Raw genomic sequence first — 24,811 nt, 5'->3', positions numbered from 1 at the left:
CACCTAGAGCATGCTAGATAGGGTTGCATCCAGGTGGGCCTTGAAGATCTCCAGAGAAGGAGACTCCACCACCTCTCTGGGCAACCTGTTTCAGTGCTCTGTCACTCTCACAGTGAAGAAATTCCCCCTCACGTTCAGGTGGAACTTCCTGTGCTTCAATTTCTGCCTGTTGCCTCTTGTCCTGTCGCACGGGACAACTGAAGAGAGTTTGTCCCCGTCCCCCTGACACCCTCCCTTCAGGTACTTGTACACATTGATCAGATCCCCCCTCAGTCTTCTCTTCCCCAGTCTACAGAGGCCCAGCTCTCGCAGCTGTTCCTCACAGGGCAGGTGCTCCAGTCCTCTGATCATATTCATAGCCCTACACTGGACTCTCTCCAGTAGCTCCATGCCTCTCTTTGTACTGGGGAGCCCAGAACTGGGCACAGTACTCGAGATGAGGCCTCCTCAGGGCTGAGTAGAGGGGCAGGATCACCTCCCTCGACCTGCTGGCAACACTCTTACTGATGCACCCTAGGATAGCACTGGCCTTCCTTGCCACAAGGGCACGTTGCCGGCTTATAGTCAACTTGTCTTCCAYCAGCACTTCCAGGTCTCTCCTAGGAGCTGCTCTCCAGTAGGTCAGTCCCCCGCCTGTACTGGTGCCTAGGGTGCAGGACTCTGCACTTGCCCTTGTTGAACCTCATGAGGTTCCTCTCTGCCCAACTCTCCAGCCTGTCCAGGGATCTCTGAGGAAACGAGATGCCCTCTCTTCAGTGAGGGATGGGGGCATTGCCCTCATCCAACGCTGTGYTGTGAGGCTCCATAAGGTTCACAGTTACCATATGCATAAGGTACCTAACAAGAATTTCAAACCTGTAGAAGAAGAGGTATGAAACTTGAGCATCACAGAAGAATAGCCCTGCTTTGGCCATATTGCCTGACGCAGCTACCACAGGTTACAAAACTGTCACGATAGGTGTAAGTACTACGAAACTGGTGTCAGCTGCAGCATAGCCTTATAAAAACAAAGAGCCTATCCATATAAACTCAACTAGTAGATAAGAAGTAATAACTCTAGCTAAATAAATAAACTAAGAGAGATTTTCTGCTTAGGATCATCTGGGTATTCTCATCTGAGAAAGCCCTTTGGTCTGGGACTTCTGTTCTTTCTGGGCTACCTTGGAGTTTCTGAGGCTCCAGATTGTTTGTATTAAAGGTCTTTTAATTTGCTATTAGATATCAGCTGAAGAATGGCAAAAGTGGAGTTATTTTGTGATTCATTTTAGGCAGAGGGAAGCAGGGGGAAATCATGCTTTAATTTAATTAATATTCTCTTACCCTATCTTGTGGCAAGAGAGAGGACTTTTGGGTTTTCCTTACTACACCATTAATTGTTTTCTTGTCTTTCTCATTCACATTAAAATAAACATTTAATGCATTCAGTCCGTGCTCAAATGAGGCTGTTTTTGAGGTCCTGATCATTCTCCTTCAGCTTCTCTGGGCACATTTTGGTTTGGTTGCATTTGCAGACATCCTGAATCCAGTGTTTGCAATGCAGCTATGCCACTGACTTGTATAAYAGAATCTTAATTCCATTTGTCTTTTGTCTTTTCTATATTTCATTTTAAGCATTCCATCTCTTTTTGTAATGACCTTGACTGTACAGTGAGCAAATCTTCACTGATTAGTCGTGTGTCCCTCACCTGAGTGGGTAGTCATTAGTGTAGGACTCTGTGGGCTGGTTAAATKCCCACACTAAAGTGTTTTAATTTGCATTTGTGAGTGTTTTCATTTGATGGTTTCCTGGGTGTTCATCTCCTGATCATCTTGAATCTTGTCTCTTAGGCTCCAGATAGTCTTGTCTCTAACTTAAATTATTTAGCTATGAATTTAAAGCGGAAAAGTTAGGATTTCATTAATCTTTGACCTCCTGTGCAGTTTTTCAAAAATGTGGAGGTTGTCATCCATGAACCTCAGTGGGCCTCTGGTCATATAGCCGCTTCTTGCCTCTGATGCGTTCATCTATCTGGACTGTGATGCAAATAAGCTGTTTGGAGCCTCAGTTGTCCACGTTAGAGATTTTTCACTGTCTGGCAATAGACAGAACGTGTTGCGCAGGGGTTTTCTCAGCAGCATTCTGGATGCCCTCAAGAAACAGAGCAGAGATGTCCTTTCCTGTGCTGGGTATTTGTTCGTCCTCTAGGCAGGACTTAGAGGGATAATTGCAATAGCTGACTTTGGTTTGAGTGGTGAAGCTGGTACAGATTATCTGATAATTTCTTTTGAAAACTAACATTTTTCCATTTATAGGAGAAGCTAACTGGCATTCTTACCATAGCATTTCCTCTGTTCCAGATTCCTGGCTTGTAATTCTTTTGTAACTATATTTGGACAACTGACTTGGAGCAGTTCGTTAGCATTGTTATTGGCTCAGGAGTGTCAAGTGTTTTTTTTTTTTTTTTTTTTTTTTTTTGTTTCTCCGGTAGTCTAAAGATAATAATTATAATGCAATCTTATGAGTTTTACAGACAACTTTAAATAACAGAGCCACATCACTTTATGGAAGCCGTGTGAGGTTTGGAAACTACCTCTCAAAGAACTTCCCTAATAAACATAAGCTGTTTGTGAACTTAGCTGAATGCACAGCTTCCGTAGCCCAAACCCAGCTCTGGTGGTGTGAATATGCTAGTTCACTGATGTATAGTGTGTCATTTGATTTCTGGTAGTACTGAAAGATTTACTGGCTGATTTATGCTTCTTTCTTTGCATTTATTTTCTATGCCCTGTTGTTTTCAAGGTGTTAATCCTTTATGGCCTCTATTTGAGTCAACATATGTTATGTTCAACTCTGAACGTCTGCTTGCTAGCTGTAGTTTCATCCTTCAGACTTTTGTATGTGTATGTGAATATTTTAAATTCCTTTGTGCTACGCTGGAGTTCGAAAAGTTGGTGGTTACTGGACCTATAGCCTAAAGATCAGGCAGAGGAAGCATCCTTGTTCTTCAATAAAGAAGCTGTGGCACTGTTTTATTAGTAGCTGTAGCCTTGGAGGGAATAGAGGAAAAAAATATCAGGAAAAGCACAGATGGCATTTTTTTTTTTTTTTAAGTTGTTGTATTGAGGGAAAGGCAAGATCACACGAGTGGCTCTTCTGGACTGGGCAAGAGGTCTGTGTAAGCCTGTATCTTGTTTGCAAAAGCAGCTGGTAGTGAGTGTCTTTGGTGTTTTAGCATTAGTAGCCTTGTGTGTTCGCTAGACATGTCCTATGGGAAGGGACAGCACAGCTGGAGTGCGTGTTGCATAAAGCAGCACCACCATAATCTTGTACCCAGGATTTCTTTTGGAGCCTATCCTAAAAGCTGGCTTCGCATTTGTGCTTAGTCATCTGGTTCTGAAGCAGTTTAGTGCACTATGACACAGTCTGAATCTAGGAACCTCGTTTAATTTGGTTGTTATGGTACTGTCTCTGAGTCTACATTTTTACCTTGATAATCTGTTGTCCTTGCAGATTCCCTGATGAGTTTTCTGCTCCTGAGATATTTCAGAAAGGTTTTATAATTAGTTTTGTTTTATAATTAGTTAGATGCCTTTTGCAAGTTATTCCTCAGGCTCTTTTTTTTTTGGCTTGCCTTACTGCATTTTCACATTCAACCTACCAGTTCATGACCCTTTCCATTTTCTCAGCTTGGAGTGTTTTTTTTTTTGGTTTGTTTTATTTTTTAAAGGCTACTTTTATGTTCGCCAAACCCTCCATTGCCTTACTGTTTAGCARTGCTGACTTTCCTTTGCTCTTTCTGAACTCTTTTGATGGATGGTRTACATTTGCTCTGGGCCTTCAGTACACTGTATTTAAATGCTACCTGCAATGATTTTCCCTTTAGGTTCCTCTTTAATTCTTCTTTAACAAGTTTCTTTATTCTTAGGTARTTATCCTCTTTGGAAATGAGCACTATTGTAGAAATATTATACGTTTTGTTGCTCTTGGCAGGATATTGAACAACAGCACATTATGGTCATTGCTGCTGTATTTTCTTCAACAGCAACAGTGCTCTTCAACTTCATTGCTCGCTTGAGTCAAGGGCTGSATCCCCTTTTCCAGATCTGTAACCAGAGCTTTATGAAGCAATCACGAATGGTATCTAAAAATCCGTTCTCAGCATCACACCCCTAATATGACATTTGCCCAGTCTCCGTTCAGGTAGCCATCTCCCACTACTGTGCATTTGCTGCCCTTGAAGCCCTACTGTTCTCCCTCAGTGCGTCTCAGTTGTTGTCCTGGTCAAATAGTTGGTAGTATAATCCCATACTGTTGTTTTCCTATTTTCAGCTAGAAATTAAATTCAGAAGGATTCTGTTTTTTTCGTTGACATGATTAAATGGTTAATCTGAGTTAATTCTAGATTGCCTTCTACAAGGCCCTCCACTGGCACTTTGGCTTCCCATGTGCTTTCTATCCTGCTGTTAGTGTCCTCCGGGCTGTCTTCCTTTCACTAAGTGTCTGATATGTCCTTCTGTCAGTACACATCAAAACCTGCTCTTCTGCACCCTCCTTACATTCAAAAAACAAAACAAAACAAAACTTTTCAATATGCAGTATAACGATGACATGGGAGAAGCTGGTTTTCCCTGTATAGACTTCATCCATTCCGGACATTTTTCCAATTCCTAGTGAATCCTAGCTGCTGTTCTGATATACCCTGAGTTCGTATCTCTTTTCTCAGCCATGCATTGCTTTTCTGACTTGTCTTTTCATGGGACTGGACCATATAGGACAGTGGTACTATGAAAGCCCTCATTATACCTTTCAAACCGAGATCCTACCCCTCTCCTCCAGGACCTCTGTGCAAATGCCCACAGCGATCATGAGTACTAACTGCTCAGTAACACTTCCTGAGAGACTCTGTAGACAGGCACTGGGATCCACCACATTTGTATCTGCCAAACAGGTCACCATGCAGATGCATATTCAGGAATGGCCATTGCTCATGAGAGCCCAGGAAACTGGGGCTCCCTGCTGTCTAACTTGACTTCTACCTGCATTTTATTTCACTTATAGCAGGGAGGTTTTCTCTYGGTGGTCTGGCTTCTCATTTTGTGATTGCCCTCTGAAATTAGGGGTGGAGAGCCTCTGGCCTCCCTGTAGTTATGGCCAAACTCCCGCTGCCCCTGAACTTCCTATAACTGGCTCACCTTGGGCAAAGCAGAGCCCTGGGACAGGCTTCCTTCGCTCAAGCAAGGGTCTCTTGGAGGAGGCCCAGCTTGTGTCTGTGAATTTGCTTTTCCAAGGACATAGACCCCCAACTACTGCTTAGTTCCTTGAGCCCAGCTTGATGTTCTTTATTCTTTCTCTTTAGCAGTCTGCTAAAATGCATTTATTATCCTACAACACCTAAACCTTGTTCTTTAATATTTAAATACTATTACARTAGAAATAATAAGGGATATTAAGTTACAGATTTTTAAGGACAGGAAAGACAGGCCTTTTGAGGGAATTTCTTTGAGCTGCATAAGACTGGCCATAACACTTCAGGCTAAAATTCTTATCAGAGTGTCTTTTTTGTTTCCTAATAAACCCCAATTTTTCTCTATCTATCAACAATTTTTATTTTCTCTATGCTTTCAAATCTTTGAGAGTAATCATATGCCTTCCTTCCTCTTTGTCATGTAGACAAGTAGTGCACATTAATTCTTTGATTTAATCCTCCTTAATAAGTCTCTTCCTCCAGGGATTAATTATTTTAGTTTCTGTACTGAATCTTGCACTTTGTTGACATCTTGTATTGGGAGCCTACAACTGAGCTCAGTATAAAATTGAAGGCTCATCTCTCATTAGGTTTTCATGGTCTCATTTGGATAGCTCCTTTCCAGGTTCATTCCTCCAGTTTTAGTAAGAAAGTTAAAACAAGCCTCTCTGAAATATGAAAAGGAAAACAAGTCCTAAGTGGAGCAAACTCTTTTGGTGCTTTTGCTTCCTTTGCCCTTATCGGGGTCCAGTGTAAGTAAAAGCGGTATTTAGGAGAGAGGGGCTCAATTTGACTTCTAAGCCATGAGTAACCTCTAAGGTCACCACTGGCCTCTAGGCCTGRTAAGGATTTTGGGCTCTTGCTTAGAACAACACAGAATGGGTGGAAAATGCTCTCTCCCAGGTGAGATTTTACACTTAGTGAAGGTCTTGCTCTTACTGGAGGAGCTGATGTCAGAAAATGCAGGGCCAGGGAGACCCTGTTCTTCCAAGGTGCATGTCCTCATAGGACAGTGATTTTTGCATGATTTTCCTGAGCCTGCATTCTGGATGGTTGCATGGGCACAGAGGCTGCTGTGAGAGAAGCTGAGATGGTGGAGGAAGAAAAGGAAGAGGAAGATGAGACCTGAGCAGCCTAGGCCTCAGCTGGCTCGTGCTGCCCTGGCATTTGTACTCTGCAGGTCAGATRCTCATCTGGTATATGACATGTTGGTGTGGTGACGTCCTTTAAAGGGAAGATCTGGGATTTCTGTATTTCTAAACATTAAATTTTAATTATTTTAAAAGTTAAGTTTCATCCCAGATGAGTTTAGTATATTAAACTTGATTTTAATATGATAAATCCTTTTCTCCAAATACTGTCTGTAACATGAGTTGTGATCTGGATTCTTTTGTTTYGTTTACCATAGCAAAGACCTGTTTCCTACCCACTAAAAGACCTGATCCAGCTCCTGCTAAATTCAGGAAGACGACTGTTTTTGGGCAGCTGCAGTGATGATTTGGTGAAAGTCTTTGGCCTGTCTTATACAGAAGGTCAGGCTAAACTGCTTTAATATTTATGAATCCATTTATGAAGCCTGGCCTTGAGATTTATGAATGTGACACCCGTTGACTTCTGTGGGTGGTGATTTGTGCCTTAAGCAAATATATATTTGAAGAGAAACTTGTGTAGCAACCATCCCATTTTATGAGAATTAGAGTAGAAGAGCTTTCCAGTCGAACTGGTTTTGTTTTTTTGCAGAATGTCAGTTTATTTTTACTGCTGGGGCTAGAACTCAGCTATGCATTTTGCCAAAGTRACCTCAGAAATGCTTCGTTCCAAATGGTTCCTTGTGTTAGAATAAAGTTAATCCTTCTGGATCTTGCTTTTAGCAAATTCATGGACTTGATATTTACGCTTTTCCTCCCTGAAAGATCAAATTTGAGACAGTGGGTTGCGGGGAACTGTGATTACTCTGCCTGCTTGCAACAGCACCAATCAAGTCTGCAGTCCCCTGAGTCTGCAGGTTCTGCTGCATTTATCATTTTCATTCTTAGCAGTTATTAAATAACTTATCCCTTTCCCATTTGAAATTACACATGCTTATGGACSTGAAACCGAGAGACCTTCCAAAATGCTCCCGCTCAACTTGGACTCTGCCTTCTCTGAAGCCCCCTGACAGTTTTGCAGACTCTATTTCTGTGTGTGCAACAGGTAATCGTTTTGCAGGAAGCCATGTTTTTACGCGTGTTACCTAAACCTTTTGAAAACAAAATTTATCTCTCAGAATCTATCAAAAGTCAAGGGTGAGCAGCTCCCAGGGTGAGAGGAGCAGGTGGTGGGAGACAGAGGCAGGAGCTGTGTGGAGGACTGTGCTCACACGGAGACATCCTCGGAGACATCCTCGGTCTGCCTGTGCTGCTGCCTCCTACGTAGCTGGGTGCTGAGTGGCACTGGTAAAATTCTGGTAATTTTCTTGTAAAGCCAGGAATGCAAAAGCAACTTTGTTAGTGTTTTCAAGAGGTGAAAGCAAGGCCCTGTGGCCAAGACACTTGGGTTCTGTCTCAAAATCTGCTGCTGTAGCTTTTTGAAGTCTTTTTAATCATCTGTTTTCTTGACGGCTCAATGAGAATGAGACATAGTCTGTCTCAACATTGTGTCTCTTCAAAAACCACAAAAAACCACCCTTTCTGAGTTTCTAGCATGAGTTACACTATATAAAAGCAAGATCTGGGTCCAGATTTTCATCTGCTATAAACAAATGCAGTTCTGTTAACTTTGAGTTATATCAGCTGGGAAGTTGCCTCCCTACTACTATTAATCATACCTGCAGTTGTGCAGTGACTAGGCTGGGTTCCATGGACCAACCTTTATTTTTGGTAACAGAGGAAGTGTATAGACAAGGAGGACTTGGATAGGTGCATGGATGGGTGGATATTCTTTCTCCTTTGTGCCACGAGTAATGCAGGAAAGTAGACTGTAATGAAAGCGCTCCTGGTACAAATAGCTCTTGTATGCTGTTTTTCATTAGTAGATCTCAGAGTGCAGTAAAAATGTGACCTTATCCTCCTCCTGCGCATGAAAAACAGGGGAACGAAAAAGCGTACAGCCTGCATAATGTTACCCACCAGGCTCTGCCCGTCTATCTGTTGRTCAGTCTAGCTAGCTAGCTAATATCTATTTGCATATATAATTATTTTGCCCCTTAATTATTTAAGAAAATGTGTAAATAAAGTGACTTAACTGCAAAATGATCTTAAAGCTGAGAAATATTCTTTTCTGGCTGACAAGGAGGAGGAAAAAAAAAAAAGGAAGGTTAAGTTGAAGACTGTCTCCTTCTCCCTTTCCCCATCCAGCCTGGGACTGAAAGGAAGAAAAAAAATCAGTGTAGCTTTAGGGCAGTAGCAGCACAGAGCACAATAAGTGGCAACATGTTCCAAATACTTGATGCAATTCCTTTAGTATCTTCATTTGCTTTAAGGAAAAATGGATTTGCAGTACGAAACTAATCTTACTCTGCTATACTTCAATAGTTCAAGGCATGTTCTCAAAGAAGCAAATGCAAATATGAAATAAGAAGCTTTTTTTTTTTTTTTGCTTTGTTATCTCTATGAATGAAGCTAAATGGAAACACAATGGCAAGCTAGTCTGTTCCTGAATCAGTGTATTTTCTGGTTGAAAATAAATACACTGCAGAACTGAAAATGTTAAGAAATCCTATGTGGGCAGAGATGAGTTTTAGAAGATCTGTGTTATGTTCTTAATTATACCACAGATTTCTGGGGTGATCTTGGTCCAGTTATTGGATCCTTTTAGACACCAGTTCCATTCTAATGTAAATGAACTAATAATATTTCCGTACTTCACTTCAGTGATGGGAGGACCCATCTGTTGCTGTTTGGGAAAAGCCATGTTCCTGTGGCTCTAAGACCTAGAGAGGAATCATAAATAAAGATAAGATCTGTAAGCTGTTTGAAAATTCTCTGCTGAAAGTGCTATTTTGGTGTCAGTTTTAGTCAAAGATACAGCARTCATGTTTATTTAGGGCACAGGCACGTTTATGCAAATATAAAGTAAGACCTTGTCCAATCTGCTGTCATGTGAATAAAGTATTTTCTGTTTCAAATTAGCTACAGAGTATTCTTCGGGAGGATCCTATATTGCAAAGTCCTCTCTGGAGGTTTCCTTGACACGGTAAGGACTGCAGGCTCCTAACTTGGGCACTGAGGCTAAATATCGGATAGCCTGAATGCGCCCTTGCTCTCGGGAGGAAAGATGGTATATTTTCTATTAGTCATTATTTTTCAAATCTGTAAAATTACCTGAAATTCAGGACTGTATTTACAGTTTGTTCATGCACAGGTACATTATGCAGATGGTTACATTTTTCAGAATCAAGTATTCTAAAAACTAGAAGTCTTTCTATTYACAGAAATCCTGTTTCTAAGAGTTTCTGAAACACTCTGTTTTTGTAGGTTACCAATTTAATTAACTAAGCAGACACTTGGAACTTTTTTATATTAATATCAGGTTTGTTCTCATTTAATTTTAGCTTCCTTTTTGTATCATGTACTTGGAGATTGGGAAGTAAATCTGCCTTTATATGGCAATAGGAAACTTTGTAAAGCTGTACTAATGAGGAAGCAAATGAACATTAATTAAACTTGCAGTTAGAGGCTGGGCTGAAGCTCTGGAGTCCCGCCGCCGCAGCGGCAGCTAGCCGGGTTACTTCATTACAGCCTGGAACGGGGAGCTGTGASGGGAATGGGAATGAGGAGACAATTAAGTCACTCACTGAGGGCAGAGGCAGCGGGACATTTAATTAGCCATAGGAGCTCCAGCAGTAAAACCTGGAGATTTCTGTAGATTCTAAATACGTGAAGCACATTTTCTGTCAAATGGAACTTTTAAAGAATGCCTTCAGAAGTGTGCCAGGGGTTGGGATGTTGAGGAGACTAGAGGAGCAGACCTGAATTTCAGCTGAGCCCTTCAGCGTGGTGGCAAATCGTTGGGCTGGTCCTGTGGGCTGGAGAGGAGGTCTCCATCGTGGTGGATACAACTCATGTCTTACCTTGGGCAGAAAGGCCAAAGCTGGGGACGGTGATGTGTGATGTTGGAGTGGCCTTGTCTTGTAAAGCCAGAGTGGTAGAAAGGGACAGCACCAGGAGGAGCTCGGTTCTTACCCTGTCTGCTTTAAGCCTCATCGTAGTGTCCAAGGAATTCCCCAAATCATAAATTACAGTTTATTTAGGATTACAGCCTGCTTTCTCTGTGCATGCTGCAGAAGATGGGGACCTGTGGAGTGCTGAACAGCAGCAATACGGGATTGCGCCTTGCAGAGCCCCCACTGATGAGCTCTCCTCTCCCACCTGCAGCTCCCGAAACTCCTGTGATCCCTCTGCCAGCCCTTGGGCACCTTTATAACTTGCACTGGCTTTTCTCTGCTGTCTTTCAGCTGAAAAAAACAGCTTTGCCACCATGACAAAACACAGTTTTGAGAAGGTGTGAACCCCCTCTCCCTCCTGTGAGTGATGCACTCGTGACTTCCAGAGCATTCACTCTTTTTTGGTGCAGTTACATTGGAGGTCAGTGGCAGAGAAGCACTTAATCACTTGTTTTGCCTTTGAAATAGGGAAAAAGCATTCATTTATGAGTTTCTCACATTTCAGGCATTTGTTAACTCTGTTATAGAGGCATAATCTTGGGAAGGAGATGATTTTTAAGTGCACCTTTTCTCTTTTAAGTTGCAGCATATTCACGGCTCCAGCTCCAGTCTTGCTCCATTTTCTCTCCTCATCATTCCTTAGGCAAAGACGCAGCATATTCAAAGTTTTGAAACTGTAATTTTTCTACCAAATTGAAATTAAATTAGCCAAAAATCCATTGACTTTGGAAAATCCAAGATGAGTTTCCAAGACTGCAGACATCTTGCTGGTTTTGTAACATAAAAATAAGGGAGAAAGATGTGATTTGTTGTACTATGCTGGCTGCAATTTAGGTGTTCAGTGTTCATGTACATCTAGGTCTCCCCACTGTGAAGGTGGCTGGCCTGGATGCAGGGCAAGGGAGAGCAGAGAGGGTGCGTTGGGGGTGGATGGGGAGCAGAGAAGAGTATGGGGAGGAATGGTCCACATGKCCTGTGCAGTTATGGGTTTTTGCAGATCTTGGGGTCTCTGGAAGCCTGGTAGGTCTCCAGAGATGTACGGCAGCCCTATACCACCATTCCTCTCCCCCAAACCTAACTCCTGTGTATTTGAATGGACTCATTTGTGGCTTGTCAAAATAATTCTTCATTAGACAGGACTGTCGCTCTCTGTCATTCTTGCAAAATTTTTCGTATGTGACTTTCACTTCTAAATAACTGACTTCCTAACCTTAGCAGAGGTTTTGATTCTCTGAACTGCAGTTTCCTTTTGATTAAGTGTCATCTTTTGCTCTACTCTTTAATGCATATTAATGAGTGCTAAGCAGTGCTTGACTTGAGTAATTTGCAGTTGGGATCCAAAAACCCTTGGAAGGAAGGCCTGGGGATGTCCTGTCTGGGGAAATAGTAGGAGATTACAAGCTTTTTGCCACAGTTTGTGAATTCCAAAGGCAAATACATTTTCAATTAATTTGTATTTTTTATTAGTCACACGACACAGTCACTGCTGCCATTGGTATTTAGCAATATTCTCATATTCCATGAAGTTTCAACTTAGAGGTCCCAGAAGAGGAGGGAAGAGGTAATAGTTAGCTCAGCGTTTTTTCCAGGATTCAAAGTGCTTTCCACGACAGATGCTCAGTCGCGTGTTCAGTCCTGAGTTGCACAGCACATGTGYGGCTGCAGGAGGGTGGTGCAGGACAGGCACTGCTTGTCCATAGCTCTTGTATACACAGCAGTCCCGGCATGAAGTACAGCAGTGCTGCTGCTAGCAGTTTTGAGCTCTTAGTTCATGAAAGCAGCTACTGCTGCTCTGCCCAAAACTTGGGGAAAGATAATTGAAAGGCTTAATTCTGCTTTCCTATCCCCTGGAGTGATATCCAGAGGGTGTCCCAAGAATTTTTGAAGTCTTTCTAGTCCAACTTTGGTAGAAAAGAAAGCATAAATTGGCTCAAACAATATGACTTTTCTGTTTTAGTCATCTGGAGGTATTCTCCAGGAAATTGTAGCAACTTTAGTGCTCTCTATTGTCATTGTAGACTTGGAGGTCGTCCGACAGTCATGGTCTTGGCAGGACCACCTGGCACAGGCGTCAAAGAGCTGGAGGATGCGAATGGGACCAGTCCCGTGATGGGCCTGGGCAGAGCCGTGCTGCTCTCTGGTCACCTCTTGGACCTTCAGGCTGTCTACTCAGCTGTGTGTTGAGTTGATTGTTAAAAGCCATCTCCTTTTCATGGTGGGGTTTTGGGGTATTTAGGGCAATATCTCAAAAAAAAAGAAAAGAAAAGAAACACTTGGCAAATCATACTGGACTTTTCAAGGCCAAAGCATTTGGCAAAAAATAAATAACAAATCTGCCCTTATGATTTTCCTAGAAGACTTGTTATGCCCAGTCACAGGGGGAGAAGTGGAAGCAAAGAGGTTAAATGTCTTCCTTGAAGCAGCGAGGAAGTGTGTGGTGGAGACAGTCAGGAGCCCCATGTAGTTTTTTAATGAATCTTTTATAACCGTGGTATATTATTAGGCAGATGGCTTGAACTGTGGATTTCTGTAGGAACTCTGCCATGCAGTCTAAATGTATTTTTCTTCTCAAAGTCTTAAACTGAAATAAAATGAGAAAATATGGTTTGGTTCAGGATGTGAGAATATGTTCACTAATTAAAAGACTATACAGGGTATAGAATATATAAAAATATATCATTCTTTTACAATTCAAGGACACATTAATTCTTTCCTAATATTTCTGACAAAAAAATTAGTATGTTTCTGGGGACTAAAGGAAAAGAGAAATGCCAATATAAGGAGACATAGTTATGTCTCCTTATGTCACAGGCTAAGATTAAAATGAAAAAAAGAAATATTCAGCCATGTTTGAAGGTTAATTTTCTTCCTTTTTACACTTCAACAGGATTAGGGAGGATTCTCTCTTGGGGCTATATAGAGCCTGAGGACCTGATGGATGGCCCGTTATTTGGCAGTATTCAGGATCTATGTTTTATCGTAATGAAAAAGTCGCTGAAGAGCATGACGCAGGAACGGGCTTTTCCTGTCTCTTGACCACTGGTTTTGTGTCCTGGGAGGCAGCGTTCAGGTGTCTCCTCTGGTTAGCCTGCGGTTGGTYTGGGGATCATCTTTTTCTCAAGGCAAATCTTCAGTCTGAACACTTTTTCTTTTCCAAAAGACCACCATGCTGGAAGCTAAAGTTCACTTACAAAAATTATTCTTCTGTCTGATCATTCAACTGCTGCTTGTAAAACTTGTCCATCTGTTAATTTTCTTAGAAGCTTTAAATTCCTCTCACTGCCCGTCGCTGCACCCTGCTGTGTACGATACTGCAGCACCATCTCCCCCAGGATCCTGAGCGATGGGCCGCCTGTTAAGTGTGTATGAGCAATTAAGAAGCAGTGTTCATCACTCAGTTACCGGCACGTTTAAGAAATCCTGAAATACGTATGAGCAATGTGTGCAATCACATAACTTGCAAAAAGCAAAATCACGGTTTTGTATGGCGGTCAGGCTTCTCTGCATTCCTCCTGGGCTTGTGTACGGCATGTGCATCTTATTGCTGCGCTTGAGCATGCAAATACTTGCAATTTCTCAAACTTTAGTTGTGCATTTCTCATTTTTTAAATAATTTCTGGATATAGTATCTAATATCTGGACAAGATGTGTGTGTGTGCAACTAAAATGTATAATAAAAGGAGAGTAACATTAATTTTGAATTTTTTTATGTGTTCTTTTTTACAGTAGAAGATCAGTTGTTATCTCTCTGGTTTCAGCACTTATTTTCTTGGTTGTCTTAGCTTCCTARAGCTGCTGAGCCTGTCTCACCTTTGTGTCTGATGTAGAATCTAAATTAGATAAGAAGAATCAGGATGAAATTTCACATACGGTTTCTTCTCTGCACAGGCAGTTTAAAATGCTTCAATATAATTTTGTTTCTTTTAATCCATCCCCTTCAATCTGTTTTTGTATATATTATATATATGAAATCTGGGATGGGAAATCTTGCCTAATGTAAGTTAAGACATGACAAATGAACCTGACATTTTTCCAAGGAGGGAACCAAAGAACATACTGTATTTATAGCAGTAGAAATGCAGTTTGCTGCTTGTAGAATAAAAATATGCCTTGTATGAGAACTTTAATACTGGGATATCATAAGAGAGTGTAGATCATATTTGTTTCAAGTGAGCATACTTGCTTCAAAGTAGCTAAACTGATTCTCTTGGAAGCTCAAGGTGGGGCTTCACCCAGCAGCAAATTTGGGACCCCAGAAGCTCAGATACCAAGAAAAAGCACGTGGCCCAGCGTGGAGATGTTCTCCCTGGCCCCACTGTGAAGGCCAAAGGATCTGGTGTCATCAGACTAGAGAGTGATGAACTTCTGAAAGTTTTATTTGGGGCTTCTCTCCTTTATACTTTAAACAATTTCTTCTGTGTTAATATTAAGACTTTCTGTTTACAAGATAAGACTTCATCAGCTTAAGTTCTCAAACACAGATGTGCAAACATACTCAGAAAAATTGATTCAAACCAACCATTTCTGCAAGCCAACTACTAGCTATTGCAGCCTTCTCTGAGAAGGCAGGACCACCAGGAGAGATGAACGCAGGAGATCYGAGCACCCAATTTTTCACCTGCATGAGAAGGGTTAAAAGACTTGTTAAAAATTTTCCTGCTTTATGATGATTTTCCTGCAATATTAAGCTGTGCTGAGCATAGTGAGAAGCATTGGGATGACATTCCGTTGAGGTGCTCTGTAGAAGTGCAAATTTCGCAGGTTTTTCTTACCAGGATGTTTGTTCCAGTCCAAGTTCTTCAATTTTTATCCTTTAGGAATGCACTGCTGACACCCTTTTTAAACTAGTTCTGTCTACATGTTGAAAGAATATTTTGTCAGGGCAGCCTTTTGTGTCAAAGGGAAGAGAATCACAGTCTGTTTGCCTGCGTGTAAGACGGTACTTTTCCATCTTGCCTCTGAACAGAAAGGCTGACTCTACGTTTTTGGACTGTACAGCTGCACATCAGGACCAGCTTATGGTGCTGAACCAATCCTTTATGTAGCAGAGATAGTAAACAGCAGAGTGGTCTGTGGCTGGCAAATAGCTATGGTCATATTAACTATTTCACTGTAGTTGGTTTCTAATTGAGATTGTATTTCCTGGACAGAGTGTTCGACCTCTACCTGCTTGCTTGGCTCTGGGAGGGGTCCCTCTGGTTCAGGGCTGTACCTTTGCCCTTCCTTGTCAAGCTGGGGAAATGATGCTTTGTTTTGCTCTAATAAAGAATTCACCTAGTTCCTTCTCTGAATCCTAGTTGCTCTCCAGAGAGCAATAAAGTGTGCTTAAGCATATTGTAACTGTTTACTCACGATGTCTGCTGTATGTGCAGTAACTTGAAATGTTCAATCTCTGCCCTGTCGCTCCAGGCTGGCATGATTCGCACAGACAAGGACGAATTCTTCATTGAACCTCTGGAGAAGGGGGCCCAGGAGCAGGAGGAGGGAGGAGGCAGGACACACGTGGTCTATCGCAGAGCAGCTGCCAAGAAGCAGTTTCCTATGGAGAGCACAGATATCCAGTATAAAGGTAAGTCGAGGATGTAAATGCCGGCTGATGTATAAAGTGTAGCTAAAGGCATGTAGCCAATGCGATCTGCTACCTCTGGCTTCTTTGTCCTTGGGAATGGAAATCTGTTCTCCTTCTGTATATGGAGAGGTAGAGGAGGAGTTGAACATTTTAGCTGGGATAAATAAGCATTGCAGCAGCCAAAACACTTTTCAGGATGCCAAAACTGTCCCTGCCTTAAATGCACAGATAAGAACTGTGTTTCCTTGGCTCCTGAGAGACTCAGCATAAGGTGGTGTGTCCAAACTTGGGCCCCCATGTCAGAGCGGAGGAAGAGGACTGTGGATGGGGCAGCAGTGCCAAGGTACCTGTGTGTGCTGGGGGCAGATACTGGTGCTGGCTTTGCGGAGGCTGTGCTGGAAGGCTGCAGCCAGAGCGCTGAGGCTGATGTGGTACATGGGCTTTTCATTGTCCATGTCTTTGATGGCATGGGTTTCATCCCAACAGGGAAATAACTGTTCAGATGTGGACACAAACCTCCTCTTGACTTAGTTGTGTGTTTCCAAGTGCAGAATTTAACCTAATACGTGCTACACAGTGATGGAACAACAGGAGCTAAACATAAACAGCCTTTCTCTGCTAACCACTCTGATATGGGACCTTTTTAGCTGAACAAATAAGGGATGCAGACTTGATAAGTGCATGTTCTGACAGCTGACATTAACACTGAGATTAACTGGTTAGTTTTAGAAGAAACCAAAACCAGTTGCACTTTGATCCCCCATGTATGTACTAAGCTGCAGAGTGGTTTGCCACTAATAGTTTGAAAGCAGATGAACACCTGAGCATTATCTCACAGCAGTAGGGTATGTTACTGCGTATAATACAGCATGTCAAGTTGTCCTCTATAGAAATCTTCCCAGTGATTCCCATCCCTTTAATATGTCACCATCATTTTTCAGAAGATAATGTTATGGAACCTATTGTAAAAACTCCACTATTTCCCCTGCAGATAGTAATCCGCAGAAACCAGTTGGAAGAACACAGTCATAGCAGTTAGGCAGTGAAATTATGGCCAAGTTAATAACCCAAATTTTGCAATGATTAAGTTGGAGTGGGAARGAAAGGAAGCAAGCCATAGCATTCATCTGACTTTTCTTGGGCCATTGGTTATGACCCACAGGTTATGAGTGGTGCAGTGTAATGTGGGGCTTTTTTAGCTGGTTTCAAATACATCCTGGGGCGGTGCTGGAAGGAGTCAGGTGTCTATGGGGCATGAGACCAGCTACTCGTTCCCAGAATGATATGATGGAAGGTGCTCTCCTAGTAGATCTCTATAAAATTATTGCAGTGTTGGAAAACATCAGCCAGTCACTGTTTCCTTTTAAACAAAAGAGACTTAATTTTATTCACACCTTATGGCAGTGTTTTTGTTTTTGGTTGGTAAATACTCCTCAGGAGTAGGAGTCTGGTACACAGGAAAACATAAATTTTAGATCGGCTCCAGTTATTGGCACGCGGTGCCTGCTGGAGGAGGGCTCTGACAGCGGCGTCTGCAAGCACCTCCGCGAAACGCAAAGCCCGCACCGCACTGCACCGCATCGCGCGGCCCCGGCTGCCACCGAGCGGGGACCGACCGACGGCAAAACCGCGCTCCGGCGCTGCACGTGATACCAGCCAGCATCTGCTGCTGCCACGTCGAGGCCTTGCTGTGCCACGGGCTCGGGGAATCGCTGCAGCTTTTAGGCTCTGGTGCAAAAGCACAAAACAGTAATCAGCATCAGGCAGCACTGTGGAGTTAAAAAGCGTCCTTAATAGCCGGGTTTGCAAACGGGAAGCTGTCTTCGTGTGGGCCAGGCTGAGACGTAGCGCCGACCTCGTTTTGAACAGCAAGTGTCCACTTTAGATAGCAATACTTGCAATTTTTCGTCTTTCAAATTTTAAAATCAAGGAAAAATGCTAAGAGGGATAATCATCCTTCCTATCCATCCTCTTCTGATTTGTGAAGTCGATCACAGATAAGTTTGTGTTTTGTAAAAATAGCGGTGTAACGTACAGTTTTTACCATTAGATTATCTTTACCTTAAACAAAAAAGAACAGCCACCGCAAAACTGATCAGTTCTCGTGTATTTTTGGTTAAACCTGGCTTCCTTGCTCCTGATTTGCTTTAGGCAACAGGCTTGGAAAGGACATGTTTTCAAAAATCGTAATTTTGTTTTCCAGTTTGTCTTTTCCAGAACGCATCTARTTTTGGTTAACAAACGTCAAAATATTTAGTGACTGAGCAGTGATAAGCACACTGTGCTGCATGTTTCCATAACACCCTAAATTAATCAAGGGGCTTACTTAAGAAATACTTAGCAGGGCACTTCCAGCCTGCTGTATCTATTAAAAAAAATAATAAAAAAAGAGAGAGAGAATGGTTAACCAAGAACACTCTCCTTTTCCATCATCCCCGGAGACATTTGCATTGTTGCCAAGTCCCATAAATTTACATGTGATGAATTGTAATATTTGGTTTATTTTTAAAGGTCTAGCCTCCGAGAGTCATATGAATATGTGATAACTTTTTTTTTTCTCCCTATGTGAGTTTCTGGCTCTTGTAACAATTGAGAAAAAAAGCTTGAAAATATTTACATATTCAGCAACTAGAAAGCAATGAATAAGATGAAGTATGTAGTATTCTATAATTCTGAAGAGAGCATCTTTGAAAATCCCATGATATCTTAATTTAATCCTGTGATTTGGGAGGGAATTGTGAGTCACGATTTTTGAATGCTTGGGTTTGGATAGACAAATATGAATTCCTCCTGAACACTCCTATCTCTGGCCGTCTCCACAACAGGCCGAGCTGCGCYCTCGCCAGTGAGACGGGAGGGAAGGAGAAGCATCCTGAACTTGGAGCCGGGTGGGTCAGTCAGGACCATTGCAGGCCTTGGGGCTCACCGTTGCCAGAAGGAGCTGGGCCGTGGTCGCACGGCCCTCGCACGGGGCAGGGGCCCGGGAGAGGGGGCGAGGGAGGCAGCAAAGCGGCTGGACCTGCCTCAAAAAGCAGTTGGGGCTAATGGGAAGATCCATCATCCCGTTGCAAGGATGCATGGATGTGAGCGAGAAAAGCGAGGCGTTTTCCCAACCGCAGAAGTAAACTTAAAGTGCTAACTGGTGCTAGGAGGTGAACTTCAGAGCAGTGGTTTCCTCGCATTTTACATACACAGTTATCTTTCTCTTAATTTACAGTAAGGGAAATTGGGATTTTATTCCCTCTGTAAAAACCAACCCAACCGAGCCTTGTGAACGCCAGCGGGGGGAAGGTCTGTGCCTCYGCGTGGGAAGGCTCTGCGGACATGCTGGGTTTCGGAAGTGGGACGCGCTGGGAGAGGGGGGCTGCGCCGAGTGGCAGAGCTGCGCTCCGATTTCAGACGATGCTTTTGAGTTTCAGCAAGACTCTATCAGAATATTGGGAAAAGGACAGGCTTGTTTTGAATCRTTGTGTTTTGATATATGTAGGGTTATCTGGTCTATGTGAGAATCACAGGCTCCAGGTATGCGTTTATACAATATTTCTACCTGCTTTGCCTCTCTCAAACAGTACTACTTATTAATGTACCTGGAGAAATTCAAGTATCATATTTGAGACAAGTAATAACCCACAGTGGAGTAATACTGCAGAAGTCTGTGTGAACTCACTAAAAATAAGCTAGTTGTTTTGGAAAGATAAGTATTTTCATGTACTGGTTGATGTACTGCAGGTATGGTGGGTAAAAGCCCTATTTTTTTTCTAGTGACTATGTTTTTACTACTCAYATATGACAATTTATCTTCTTCTAGATAAAAATAAACAGCATGCTGAAAATATTTTAGTATTTCCAGTTGAATTCCTTCTTGYGTAGATAAGACATCGTTTGGCAACAGTAGAACTTTTCTGCGCAGTAGAAGCAGAATTAAATAGGCAAGCTAACGGAGCATTTCTTCTCTTGAAGCTGCTATTTTGCTCTAGTGTTCTTTAGATGTTAAGTAAAGAGATGGTAGGTATTTAATCAATAGTTACGATAAGGTCTGAGAAATGAAAGAAAGCTTAATTCTTGTTTCTCTGGGCAATCTGAGTATCAGGCTCGCAAACTTTATATCACACCTGCCCAGCTAAATTATCACGGCTGCTCTCGTGATCCAATTGCCAGGAAACGATCGTAGCAAAATTTCCTTAATGTTTGTGTTCTCTCTCAAAAGCGCTGTCTAAATACACCACTCTGAGAGTTATCGTATTCCTTGACTGATGAGAAGCAGAACCTCAGCGTTAGCTGACYGCTTTATTTACTGTGCAGATGAAAGATTACCTTAGCAAAGAGCAGTTTATTTCGGAGGTAACTCTCCAAGTATGCTTAAAACGTGCAGACTCCTCTTCCTTTAACTGCTAGTGAAATCCGTCGGAGTGGCCCAGGCCCGTCCGGACGGCAGCGCGGGCTCACGGCCCCTCTCGGAGAGTCGGGCCCCCGTCCCGCCGCAGCACGGCCTCTGCCTGCGGCCAGGCCTTCAGCGTCGGCGCCTGAAGATGTGGCCTGCTCGGGTGACCCTGTGATGCACTTCCTGGGCCAACAGATAGTCCTTTTCTTTCTTTCCCTCTTTTTTTTTTTTGAAGTCTACCACTGTTTTCTTCCTTTCAGGRGAGGGTGGCTTCCACCCCTGCAGCCACGGACGCCCAGCAGGCAGGCAAAGAGGCAGCAGCGACAAGCTGCTTCTACCCCCTAAAGGCAACGAGCTCTCCTTTCCGAACAGCTTCCCAGCCTTCACTGAAGCCAGATTGCTCCGTAGTCCTGTCCCTGGCACCTCCTGCCTCTGTGACTTAAAGCTTCCTTCTCCTCCCACCGATGGGACAGTAGTGAGTCCTGAGGGGTGGTGGCCAATTCAGTCGGGGAGAAATTAAAGCTGAAAATAAATAAATAAATAAATAAATAAATAAACAAACCTTAGAAGTTGTTGGGAAGATGGAAGAAGTAAAATACATGCTAAAGCTGTAACAAGTCGGTTGAGAGATTTGCAATTTTTAAAGATGGTCTTTCAGAGGAAGACTCTTCCATCATAGCCCATCAAACTGTCAATGACATTGATTTACTAATRTATTTAAATTACTTTTTGGAAACCAAGGTGTATTTGTTGAGTATTTTTCTGGATTGCCTGAAACGACACCCAGATTGGCTGCACTCTGGCTGGTTGCCAGTCTAATTTACAGAAACTTTGCTGGTTACCTTTGCAGAGGAACTGTTCTCTCAGAAAACTGAAGTTTCTCCAAACTCAATCAATATTTTCTCTCAGTGTGTACTCCAGCTGATTAATTACTGTTYCCTTATTTTGCAGTTAGTAAGGCACTGATGACAATATTTTTTGTCTCCTTCCTACATCATCTGTGCATGATAAATACATCTGTCTTTCTCCTGTGTTGTTTTTCCTCTGAATTTCATTTTACAGATTCGTAGGAAGAGAAAGATTGGGAATTCAGCTGTGATTCAACTTTTGAGTAAGAAACAAGGTTATGCACTCACAAAACCCGAAGTCTCTCGAGGGCGTTGTTAGGCCAGTGGATGTCACCCTTCCTAACCGCAGATGTAGCTGATAAAGCAGTTCTTTGCTAGCACAGGCAAACATCACCCTTGCAGTAATTTTAATATGGAAATTTTGCATAAATCTAAAAAGTTCTACTTGCGTAACTGCAGTAAATCATCTGGATGATTAGATGCATACTAATGAACACTGTTGCTACATGTGGTTGGTGTGAAATATAAGGAACAGCCTTCTTTTTCCAGAGCTGATGTATGTTTTTACTACTCCAAAGGGTAGTGGATGTGTGCCCTACCCACCCCAGTGGCCTTAGCTGGGCCCTGGAGCGCTTGCTGGTAAAAAGTTAACGTATCCCACRCTTGTGGAACAGTTGTTATTCCTTTACCTAGAAAAAAAAATATATGAAATAGGTGTAATTGAACAGTGTGGGTTGTTTTTGTTGGAAWACTGGTTGAGTATTTCTCAGAGAAGAGTAATTTTGCTGTGCTTTTGTGTGTGGGGAGTGCTCATGTAATGAAAGATGCATGGTGATGTTTGTGCATCTCGGGACCACAGTGAAGCTGCGTGGGCTACTTTTGCAGTGGGCTTTTCAAACTTTTGAACAGTTTGGAAAAGTGTATTGAAGTTTCAAAGSATTTTTCCTTTTAATTAAACTTCTCCTTTTCCCAGATGCTAAAAATTGCYTTCCAAACAGTTCAGCACACATTAAATACTTTCTCATAATTACTTTTTCATGGCATCATCTGCCATGTAGTTCCTGCAGTGATGTTTTGTCTTACCAGTAACAAAAGTCATCGTGTATATAAGCAAAACTGCTGGGGAAGCACCGTGCTGGCTGCACGGAGATGCTCCTGCTGGGCTGGGGAGCAGAGARTAGCTGGAGTGAAATGCTGCAGTTGGGTCTGACTCTGCGATGGTTTCCTGCGTTGTCATCTCGGTCTTAGAGACACTTTAAAAAACTGCAGTTGTTGCTAGACATAGGCTATAGGAAAATAAYGATATTATTATGTTAGGAGCCTCAGTTTCTGTATTTGTCCCCACTGTTCTTAAGTAGTTTGAGATCCAGATAGGCTTTAGGGAAGCTTTAATTGCATGCTTAACTTTAAGCAGGTACTTAATTGACTTCAGTGGGATTCAGATACATACTTCAGACAAAATTTTGTTTTTTTCTGAATGGAGATGGATTCCTCATTTGGCTTTGAGACATAAGGCAAGTTACTGAGGAATTRCCACTTCTGTTCAGATATGCTTGAATTAAAGGTGATCAACTTAATTATTTGTGCTTATTTAAATATCAGCRATCTGCTTTATCATTAATTTAAAAAGAAAATTCTTTTCAGTTCGTTCTCAGTTGGTGAGTTTAGCTTTGGGTACTGTATTAAAACAATACAATAAGACTCTTCTAAGTGATTGTTGTAAACAGCTTACAGCTGGAGTTAAACGTTACCAAATGTACTGAATGTTSCTAAATTTAGCAAAATGATAATAAAGCTGATATTTGTCGATAAAGCAACAATTTCCAATTCTCATAGCATACTTCTACAAAATATTTGTGAGAGCAAGTGATGAAAACATGGGAAAGCTCTCATTTTCCTTTTCACCATTCTCTTTTAATTAATTTTGCGTTAGAGGTGTGTGAAACCTAGGCTTGATTAATCACTTGTTTATTTTATATAAACTTGTTCATTTATATGTATGCTTATAGAGGCAAAACATTTTACAATAGATTTCATGAATGTTCATTTTTATTCTTCCTTATAATATCCATTGATCTCACAATACTTAATGAATTTAGCCTCACAACCTCCTGGGAGGAAAGAGAGATCAAAATGTTTGCCTTTAGACAACAACAGAGTAAACCCTGTTTTTACTGAAAGCTGCCATTGCTTTTGCTGGTAGTAGTCCTCTGTAAGACCTGAGTTCATAAGAGCAGCAGAGCGTAAGTCAAACCCGGTCTCCAGAGCTTGGCCGATGCTTCCTTACCTGAGTGGATGCAGCCACCCATGGGCATGTGTGCAATTTTTGCATATGAATACGTTGGTGTGCACCCACACAGTGGCTGCAACTTCCCATTTTCCCATTTATGGGTGTTTTTTTTTAATGAGGGGTCATCCTGTTGAGGATTACTTATTTACAAGCTATGTTCACGTTGTCGGACCGGCTCAGGAAGGCCCAGGGTGGCAGTAGCCCAGCAGGTTCCCATGTCTCTGCTAGGCATGAAGGACGAGGAGCTTGTTCACGGGTAGACCTTAATGTTCTACCATGACAACTGCAAATCTCCTGCCACCCGTATCTGTGCTTAGGAAATGTGCTCTGGACCTGAGAGTTGGCAGATAAGGGTAGCGTGTACTGTTTGCTGTTTTGTACCATGGGATTCGAACTCCATGTTTAATAACAATACACAAAATAGCATCTGGTATGCGTCACTAAAATAAGCTCTTGTAGAACGTGCCGATAAACATTTGCTGTAGACTAAGAGGCATAAATCTTGTCTGCTGTCCGTGATAACGATGATAAAATGTTTTGATCAGGCTAAGAGCTCCAGGCATGATCAAATGAAAGCAGTGGGCCAGCCCAGAGTTGTGARGGAGATGGATATCCTTCAAACATCTATATTGCTGTCATTTCTTGCAACAGAAGAGTCACATGTGAGGCCTTGTGAAGTGGTGCAAGGATTAGTGATGTTCTCCAGCTGGTCCTGACTGTTCTCAGCTGTGTGAAGGCTGCTCCATGGTGGCTGGTCACCACAGAGCTGCTGTGCCTTCATGTTKATGGGGGGCACTGGAGGGGCACTGCATTAATAACGGCACAAGACCCGGCTGGGGAAAGAGAAGCAATGCTGTCATCTTCCTCTGTACGCATTTCATTCGTGGTGGTGACTGCACCCCAAGCCTGTCCTTAGATGCAAGTGTTTTGCTTCTCCTAAGCCTGATGCCACTAGAAGGGCCRTGTGGCTGAGAGCGATGGAGCCTCTTGGAGACTCAAGCACGAGGCAGGCGACTCGATCGCTGGCTTTCCTTGCCACCCAGAGACCCTGCCCTTCGTTCACCAGTTGGGTACCRCAAAGGAGACCTTCAGAGACGATGGCGCCAGCTCCCCGGGTCCCATCCCCACGTGGAGGGCGAGCTCTCTTGCAGAGAGCTTCACTCCGGTGAGGAGCGACTCCACGCTGCGCTTGGACCTGCGGCGCTTGTTAATGGGTTAAATACTGCGCGCTTTAGTTTTCAGCAGGCTCTTTGATTAAAAGCCTGGTTTGCATCTTTGCTCTTCCTTTTATCTGCGAGTTTTTGCGCAGTCACTCGCTTGTTCCAGCTCCCTGGGTGTGCGCAGACCATCTGGCA

The 24,811-nt window shown here is 42.6% G+C and overlaps 1 protein-coding gene across 1 annotated transcript in view; it reads left to right on the top strand.

Moving 5' to 3' along the window:
* Positions 1-24,811, top strand: part of ADAMTS2 (ADAM metallopeptidase with thrombospondin type 1 motif 2) — a 186,529-nt gene that overhangs the window by 54,823 nt on the left and 106,895 nt on the right. The window contains exon 3 of the mRNA XM_085312680.1: positions 15,778-15,937. Coding sequence (XP_085168806.1) covers positions 15,778-15,937 — 160 coding nt within the window. The remainder of the gene's footprint in view (positions 1-15,777; positions 15,938-24,811) is intronic.

This window comes from Rhea americana, unplaced genomic scaffold (genome assembly GCF_003343005.1).
Source record: "Rhea americana isolate MKP2758 unplaced genomic scaffold, rheAme1 scaffold_37, whole genome shotgun sequence".
NCBI classification, from domain to species: Eukaryota; Metazoa; Chordata; class Aves; order Rheiformes; family Rheidae; genus Rhea; species Rhea americana.
The sequence above is the reverse complement of the archived record's forward strand: the minus strand, read 5'-3'. Positions and strand labels throughout refer to the sequence as shown.